A 9,766-nucleotide genomic window follows, 5' to 3' on the forward strand; every position below is an offset into this window, starting at 1 on the left:
ACAAGGGTCTAAGGCCCCCAAAGTCAAGAGAAGATACATGAAAGTTTTACATCTGTGAGGTGAGAGTGACTGCCCTTGACATCAAGGCCGCATTTGACCGAGTGTGTGGCATCAAGGAGCCCCAGCAAAACCGGAGTCAATGAGAATCGGGTGGAAAACTCTGGGCTGATTGGAGTCATACCTAGCACAAAGGAAGATGGTTGTGGTTGTTTGAGATCAATCATCTCAGCTCCAGGACATCACTCCAGGAGTTCCTCAGGATAGTGTCTTAGGCCCAACCATCTTCAGCTGCTTCATCAATGACCTTCCTTCCATCATAAGGTCAGAAGTGAGGATTTTCACTGATGATTGCACAATGTTCAGCACCATTTGTGACTCCTCAGATACTGAAGCAGTCCATGTCCAAATGCAGAAAGATCTGTACAATGCTCAGACTTGGGCTGTCAAATGGCAAGTAATATTCACATCACACAAGTGCCAGGCAAAGACCATCTCCAAGAAGAGAGAATCTAACCATCGCCCCTTGACATTCAATGGCATTACCATTGCTGAATCTCCCCCCATTATCAATATCCTGGGGGTCACCATTGACCAGAAACTGAACTGGACTAGCCATATAAATACCGTGGCTACAAGAGCAGATCAGATGCTAGGAATCCTGCGACAAGTAACTCACCTCCTGACTCCCCAAAGCCTGGCCACCATCTACGAGGCACAAGTCAGGAGTGTGATGGAATACTCCCCACTTGCCCGGATGAGTGCAGCTCCCACAACACTCAAGAGGCTCAACACCATCGAAGGTAAAGCAGCCCGCTTGATTGGCACCCCTTCCACAAACATTCACTCCCTCCACCACAGATGCACAGTGGCAACAGGGGACTAAGGCCCCCAAAGTCAATAGAAGGTACATTAAAGTTTTACCTCTGTGAGGTGAGAGTAACTGTCCTTGATATCAAGGCATCTACAAGATGCACTGCAGGAACTCACCAAGGCTCCTTAGGCAGCACCTTCGAAACCCATGACTGCTATCATCTAGAAGGACAAGGGCAACACAGATGGGAACACCACCGCCTGGAAGTTCCCCTCCAAGCCACTCACCATCCTGACTTGGAAATTATCACCGTTCCTTCACGCTCACTGGGTCAAAATCCTGGAATTCCCTTCCTAACAGCACTGTGGGTGTACCCACACCACATGGACTGCAGGTTCAAGAAGGCAGCTCACCACCACCTTCTCAAGGGCAACTAGGGATGGGCAATAAATGCTGACCTAGCCAGCGACGCCCACGTCCTGTAAATGAATAAAACAAAATAGCTGGAGTTGAAAATTCTCCAGATGACTGTGGCATACTTTATGGGTGGTCCCTACAGAAGTACATAACTTTATTGATGTGTCTTGCAAAATAATTCTTGGGGGAAGTTGGAAGTCAACTGAGTGCATAACGTATATAGATATTAACCATATTAGTAAGTTAATAGTGCTTGTTGCATTTAAATCTTTTATATACAATAAAGCCTGTTCTGTTTAAAAACAAATGTATATCTTGTGACGTATTTCTGTCAATTAGAATTAGGTATTCAGATTTCTTTTAAATGTTGACGGTCCTTAACAGGATCACAATGATATAAATACTGTGACTACAAGAGTAGGACAGAGGCTTGGAATTCTGCACTGAGTAACTCACCTCCTGACTCTCCAGATTCTGTCCACCATCTACAAGGCACAAGTCAGGAGTGTGATGGATTACTTTCCACTTACCTGGATGAATGCAGCTCCAGCAACATTAAAAAAGCTCGACATCAGCCAGGACAAAGCAGCCCAATTAATCCGCACCCTATCCACCACCATAAAACATTCACTTTCTCCACCACTGACACACAAAGGCAGCAATTTGCATATGCAAGATGGTCATGGTTTACCAGGCAGCAGTGATCCCAATGCTCCTATACACTTCAGAGACTTCGACAACCTGCAGGAGGCACCTCAGAGCACTGGAGAAGTACCATCAGCAGTGTCTTCGCAAGATCTTTCAAATCCCAGTGAAAAGAAAGGGGGTCCAATATCCTCTCCCAAGCCAACATGCCCAGCATCAAGGTGTTAATCACTCAAAACCAGCTCCGCTGGGCAGGACATGTCCCTTGTGTGCCTGACACCAGACTCCCAAAGCAACTATTCTACTCAGCAGTTGGTTGCGGCAGGAGACTCCCAGGAGGTCAGCAGAAAAGCTTTAGAAATGCCCTCAAAGCATCCCTGAAGAGATCAAGAGTCTCAGGCTTGTGACCAACCAAAATAGAGAAGGTTTATTTGGGAAGGCACCAAGCACATCGAGACTTCGTCAGAAGCAAGCAGGTTTTCTGGCTCCATCTCGTCCCCAGGCTAATTTTGCTGAGGCGGAATACATGGGGTTGCCCACGGCAGCTTGTTGACACAGTTCTTTCATTAAAGGAGGCCGATGGATTTTCCAGTCAGCCTGTAGGTTCCCATAGACAGCAGGGAGTAGTTTAGGCACCTGGAGGTGGCCTCCTGACAGCAGGCCAGGTGCCAATGCTCCAGGGAGGCCTAGAGGCCCTCCCTGCCTATCTGGATGCAAGAACGGCCACAGGCCGCCGTGTAGAGGAGTATCCCCCATGCCCACACAGCGGTGGCCTGGCTGCAAAATCCACGTTTTGCAGAAGTTTACAGATTTTAAGAAGTTAAAGAGAGAGGATACCTCTATCATGATGCGCTTTCTCTCTTCCTTACACTGTGTTGCAACTTGCAGCTCCTTTCAAAATGGAAGACTTCTGATTGGCCTCCAACCTCGAGAGTCTGCTGATGCCCTCAATTAGACAGGGAACCTGTCTCCACCCCAATTAAGAGGCACACCCATGAAAATCATGGAGCCACTGTATTCCCTTTCCCTCCCACCCAGGGGCAGGTTCAGGAGCCAAAAATAGTCTCATGTTCTGTTTTCTATCCCCAGAGGGAAAATCATGCCCATAAAATATAAAAACAAGGAAGTTATGGTAATCTTTTATGGATCACTGGTTAGGTCTTAGTGTTGTGTCCAGTTCTTGGCAACACACTTTAGGAAGAATGTCATGGCTTTGGGGAGGGTGCAGAAGAGATTTACCAGAAGAATACCAGAAATGAGGAACTTTGTGAGATTGTTCCCCTTTTGGGCAGAGATGGTTAAGAGGAGATATGATAGAGGTGTTCAAAATAAGGAGGAACTGTTTCCAGTGGCAGAAGAGTCGCTAACCAGGGACTCAGATTTAAGGTGATTGGCAATAAAAAAGGACGATGAGAGTTTTTTTCAAATGTAGTGAGTTTTTACAGCCTGGGATGCGCTGTCTGAAAGGATAGTGGCAGGATATTTGATAGTAACTTTCAAAAGGGAATTGGATAAATACTTGAAGGAAAAAAACATTGCAGGCGTATGAGGGAAGAGCAGGAGAGTGGGGTGGACTGGATCGCTCTTTCAAAGAGCCAGAACTGGTGCAATGTACCCAGTGGTCTCTTTGTTCGTCGTATGATTCTAGGATTTTGATATAGTGTATTATTACTTGTGCAGTCTGAACCTCTCCCCTATCTCAGTGCAATCTGCTTCTGTTATTTTCAAATTCTGTCTCTCTGTATATATTTCAGTGTAATGAGGTTACTTACTGTTTTTCCCAGGTATACGTTTGCTGTGATAGGCAATGGCCTAGCCAACCAGCTGAACAATCCAGATGTAAAAGTGGATATCACCAAACCAGATATGATGATTCGTCGGCAGATAATGGTACTGCGGACAATGACTAATAAAGTGAAGAATGCTTATGATGGAAATGATGTGACCTTCCGCGATACAAGTGAGTAGCTTTTCCCAGTAAAAACAACTCTTTTCCTCATTGTACATTATTTTATGGTTGAACATTAAGGATCAGCTTGTTTGTGAGGGTGAGATGTTGCAGCAATGTAAGGGGAATTATTGGCCTATCAAGCCCGCATACATTGCATTCTCCTTGTTTGGTGTGAAAGATAAGAGTGTTGTTTCAGATGTTGAAGCATGTGCTGCTGTACAAGACCTGCACTAATTACCTGCCATTACCCTGCACAACATTCAGGCTTGGCTGTTAAGTGGCAAATTTGCTTTCGTGTCACAGGCAATGGCTATCTTGAACGACAGAATCTAACCACCTACCCTTCACATTCAACAACATTATCATCACTGAATTCCCCCCACCATCAATATATTGAGTTACCATTGACCAGAGACAGAACTGGACCAGCCTATAAGTACTGTGGCTACAAGAGCAAGTCAGAGGCTGGGAATTCTGCAGTAAGTAACTCACCTCTTGATTCCCCGGAGCCTGTGCGTCATCAGCCCACAAAACACACGACAGGAGTGTGATCGAATACTCTCCACTTACCTGGATGTGTGCATCTCCAACAACACTCAAGAAGATTACACCATCCAGATCAAAGCAGCCTGCTTCATCGATATCCCATCCACCACCTTAAGTGTTCACTCCCTCCACCACCGAAACACAGTGGAAACAGTATGTGTCACATACAAGATGCACTGCATCAACTCTTCAAGGCTCTTGTGACAGCACCTTCCAAACCACGACCACCACCCACTAGAAGGGCAAGGACTTGGTACAACACCACCTGCAAGTTCTCCTCCAAGCCAAACACCATTCTGTCTTGGAACTACATTACCATTCCTTCACCGCTGCTGGTGAAACTCCTGGAACTCTCTTCCTAACAGCACTAAGTGTACCTACCCCAAATGGATTGCAGTGGGTCAAAAAGGCAACGCACTACCACCTTCTCAAGGACCATTAGAGATTGTCAAAAAACATTGCATGAAAGAATTAAACAATCTTATTGTTGATTAATGTTTTAAAAATCTTGGCACTTTCTTAGCTTAACTTCCTGAGATTGCTTCAACCTCAAAAGGAGAAAAATTCTTAAACACAAAAGTGCTTCTATTTCTGTTCATTCTGTTGCACCAGAAACTCTTGAAGATTTTGCAAAGAGAATCTCAAAGGGTACAGCCAACCAGATGTAGTGTAAGTTACTCATCGTGATGTCAGGATTTTGCCCGTGTTTTTGCCCTAGTATTCGTACCATTTGAAAATAAATCAGTACAAAGTGGTCTGATGATACAATCCTTATGATGTGAAGGAGCATTCTATGTCTGCTCCAAGAAACTATTTGTTGCGATTGAAGTTAATTGTTACTCCTGGGCAAGGTTACCTCAGTGCAGCAAACTCTACAACCCCAGTTCCAGTCTTTATGCAATGCAGCCTGCTTGCAATCACCAATCAGTTCTCTTGGAAATAAGCCGTCAGGTGAAGACGCAACTAGAATAAGCATAAAAGATAACCGTGGCTAAATCATTTCCATTGAAATTGAATTGATGCCTTTGACAGAAACTAATGGGGCTCTTAAGGGATACTTGGAAGCTTTAGAAAGGCAACCATATCCAATACAGTACATACAAAACAATGTCTTCATACAGAGGTACAGAGATACACTCATCTCAGCCCTAGAACATTGCTTTGTTTCTCAGGGCAATGTCCTAGGCCCAACCATCTTCAGCTGTTTCCCTTCATCATAAGGTCAGAGGTGGAGATGTTCGCTGTTGATTGAACTGTGTTCAGTGTCATTTGCGACTCCTCAGATACTGAAGCAGCCTAAGTCCGTGCCCATGGCCAGCAAGACCTGAACAACATTCGGGCTTGGACCGATGTGTGGCGTGAATGTTACTTGCCACTTAAGTGTCAGCCAATGACCATCTCCAACAACAGGGAACCTATCCATCTCCCCTTGATGTTCAATGGCATTACCACCACTGAATCCCCCACTATCAACAGCCTTGGGGCGGGGGGGGTTACCATTAACCAGAAACTTAACAGGTAAATACTGTGGCTACAAGAGCAGATCTAAAGCTTGCAAAGAGTAATTCCTGACTTTTCAAAGCCTGTCCACCATCTACAAGGCTCAAGTCAGGAGTATGATGGAATACTCTCCACTTGCCTGGATGAGTGCAGCTTCAACAATATTTCTGCCATTTTCGTTGTTCTGGCAGATATCATCCATTATAGATTGCATGATTCAGATTATTTTTTATTTCTTTTAACATAATCAATTTTATATGTGTGGGCAACAGTCAGAAAATAAACTTTAATTGTTCTGTTTTCCTTTAGGTGACGAAAGCAGTGGTGAAGAAAGTGGAAGTGGCTGTTTTGGGTTGGATTGTCAATCGGAGTTTGAGTTCACTAGCACTGATGCTCCTGTGCTCTTTGGCCCCATAGAACCCAAGAAAATTGCACCCAATGACACTGCACACTGCAATGGCCCCTGTCAACTAATCCTACTTATTAGCTGTTTGATAATAGTCTTAGAGCAACAGTTAAGATAATCACACAAGTTGCTGAACAGAGTCTTTGCACATGGCATTTTTTTAAACAAACTACTCTCATGTAAACGATTTGTGACTTTGACTTTCATTTTAAACTTTATTTTAAGGTCTCAACAATGATGTATGGTTGCTGCTTCAATTGTTTTCAGATTGCCACTGGCATCACTGTATCTAAGTCATTGTGTTTAATGACACAATTCACCCACGTGAACACAGGGCTTTCCTACTTTAACATATGGGCCCCAAAGTAAATGCAGACCTGTAATTAGTGAATCTTTAATGCATTTTTAAAAATCTCATTCTCATTTTACCATGTTGAAGAAACCAGGACCCTGTACAAGAAAATACATCAGCCGAATTTAATGCACCCCATCAGCCAGGTGTGTGGTATATAGGGATCCCATCGCTTCCACTTGATTAAGTCCTGGCTGGGACACTTGTGGATGGCCTTCCCACCTGGATGCTAATTGAAGCCATTAAGTGGACAATTAGTGACCACTGAAAGGCTGGTATTCAAGCAACAGTGGGCAGGGGATTCGCCATGCAGGGGGACCAACAAGCTAGCTTGGTCAGGTTTGCTTGCGGGCTTCCAGGAAGGGTCTTTCATTGAAAGTCACTCGGTGTCTGATTGAGGGACCCAGCATCAGGAAGGGGGCCCGCTTGGAGCCACCTCCTGTCCTTTCTTCCAACTCCCTTTCTCCCTCATCCAGTGATCCTCTCCCCACAATCCCCATCTCTCTCTCACTCACTTTGACCTAGCGTCCCTCTGATGGGAGCGTTGCCAGCAGTTGCCACTGCTCCCAGTGGTTCTGACATTAATGGTGAGCTGCTGGCCCCTGATTGGCTGGCAGCTCTTGGGCGTGATTTCTGCCCCCGGGTCCTAAATTCCAGGGAAGGCCCACAGTAGCCATTAAAGTGCCTGATGGGTACTTAATTCCTTCACACCTTCCCCAACAAAGGCAAAGTGGGATTCCTGCCAGTTCTCCAACCGGTGGACAAGACCCCTGTCACCAAGATTAAGTTCCACCCTCAACAAGTAATTTCATGGTGAATAAATGCACAGAAGCAAACTTACATATTTTGAAATCACTAGCAATAATGTTACACCAATCGATGTACTTTTGTACAAAAGTACCTACTATTTAGTTGAGGTTTTTTTTAATATCTGCTAGACACCCAATATAATTTTGTAGTTATTTTGGTTATATATAGTTGCACAACAATTAGAGCTGTGATTAGTGAGCCCTTTCATAAAACAACATGTTGCAGGCATTTGGAGATGGTTTTACCAGTGTTGGCAGGAGACTGCAGCACAGGCACCAGAACTTGGCCAACTATTAATGGTACTTGTTGACATATGGAGAAATTGGATTCCTTTTTTACAAGAGATAAATCTGGAAGTTAAATTTTCAAATTGATGTCATGTAAAATCTGCCCATGTGTTGAGTTTTACCACCTGCCTGAGTTGCTTCCTACAGTTTGACAGCCAGCAACATCTTCCTGGAATTTATTTCTAACTGTAAAGCCTGAACACAAATATTGGTTCTGTTTTGATTCCTGCTTTCATTGTAATGTTGAGTTTATTTTTATATCAGAATTTTAACTACTTGTAATTGTTAGCTCAGGGTCAATACATTGATTTCTAAAACTCTGTTCAATAATTTCAATAGATTTTTCAGTCGACAGAGACTGATGGTACATATCTGCTGTTTATAAATCATCCTAGGGGCTCTCATTTATCGGTAGCAACTGGTTGTTAAGTTTAAATAGTGATTTTTTTCTGTGAGAATAGATTGTATATAGCTGAGACACTGCTGAGTGAATAGCTCAGCTAGCTGAAGGTGTAATGAGGTTTGCTGTTCCATATAGATGAAGTAGGATTTAGTTCTTGTGCTCTGTAAGGCAAAGAACGATTATGTTTCAAATATCCATTCATTGGCTGAAATTCAGCTAGAAGACCAGCAAAGTAATGGCATGGTTCTGAGGGACAGCCAACTCTCCAACTGACTGCTGCCTCATGTGCTTATCTCTCAAGACAAACTTGTAAATTCTACTTTATTCATCTTGCAAAAGCCTGTTATAATTCCAGGATTTATATTTTATTGTTGAGACTAATCATTTTACAAATTATTGATTTGTTAGTTTGGTTTTAAACAAAGTACAAAATATTCTTGATGTAAGTTGTGGAACTTTTATAGTAATTGGCCTTCTATTGATGATGGTACAGAACATGTACAGTGGGAAAGGTCACTATGGAATGCAAAAGATTCTTGAGTAAATATGTGTGAATGTCAAATTTGATTGTTTGAGTTGTTGTACTAAAACTACAGAACCCACATCTGAAATATACAAAGCTTTCATCTAGAACCCCATTTGGATATTTTATTCACATTGAAAACTTGATTTTAATTTCATACATGAGGACTGGTTTTAATTATGTGACTACCTTCTCCAGTTATTTATATAATCCACAATATCCCCTTATCTGCCACACACAAGTAATGAACTACTGGCACAAATAGAGATAAATGGTTTAGGCCCAATTGCATTACAGAGACGTAATTGCAAGGTGACCAAGGTTGGGAAATAAATATTCCAGGATACACAACATTTCGCAAAGATAGGCAGAACAGAAAAGGAAGAGCAGTAGCCCTGATAATAAAGGATGACAGAAGAGCTTTAGTGAGAAAGGATCTTGGCTCAGAAAATCAGGAAGTAGAATCAGTATGGGTGGAGATTAGAAATAGTAAGGGTCAGAAAAGGCTGGTGGGAGTAGTTTATAGCTCCCAAACAGTAGTTATACTGTTGGATACAGCATTAAATAAGATATTATTGGAGCTTGTAACAAAGACAATTTAATAATTGTGCGGGACTTCAATCTTCATATAGACCGGACAAATCAAACTGACAAAGGTGGTCTGGAAAATGAGTTTGTAGAGTGCTTTCATGACAGTTTTCTGGAGCCATATGTTGTGGAACCAACTGGGGATAAAACTATTTTAGATCTAGTATTGTGCAATGAGGCAGGGTTAATTAATAATGCCATAGTAAAAGATCCACTGGGTAATAGTGATCATAATACAATTTAATTCCATGTTAAATTTGAAAATGAGATGCTCCAATCACAAAGAAGCTTAAACTTAAATCCAATTGCATAGGTCTGAGGGGAGAGCTGGCTAAAGTTGATAGGATAAATGGACTAAAAGGTATGGTGATAAATATACAGTGGGAAATGCTTAAAGAAGCAATTCAAAATGTTCAGCAAAAATACATTCCATTGAAAATCAAAACATTAATGAGAAAGATCTATCTTTGGTTTACTATTGAGGATACAGATAGTATTAGATTAAAAGAAGATGCTTATAGTTGTAG

The 9,766-nt window shown here is 42.6% G+C and overlaps 1 protein-coding gene across 1 annotated transcript in view; it reads left to right on the top strand.

The window, feature by feature from the left end:
- LOC144684024 (glypican-6-like) overlaps window positions 1-8,761 on the top strand; it is a 245,264-nt gene extending 236,503 nt beyond the window's left edge. Inside the window, exons 8-9 of the mRNA XM_078547731.1 lie at window positions 3,658-3,833; window positions 6,180-8,761. Coding sequence (XP_078403857.1) covers window positions 3,658-3,833; window positions 6,180-6,394 — 391 coding nt within the window. The 3' untranslated portion in view covers window positions 6,395-8,761. The remainder of the gene's footprint in view (window positions 1-3,657; window positions 3,834-6,179) is intronic.
- The last annotated feature ends 1,005 nt before the right edge of the window (window positions 8,762-9,766 follow it).

The sequence above is a fragment of the Cetorhinus maximus genome, chromosome 8 (genome assembly GCF_964194155.1).
Source record: "Cetorhinus maximus chromosome 8, sCetMax3.hap1.1, whole genome shotgun sequence".
In the NCBI taxonomy this organism is placed as follows: domain Eukaryota; kingdom Metazoa; phylum Chordata; class Chondrichthyes; order Lamniformes; family Cetorhinidae; genus Cetorhinus; species Cetorhinus maximus.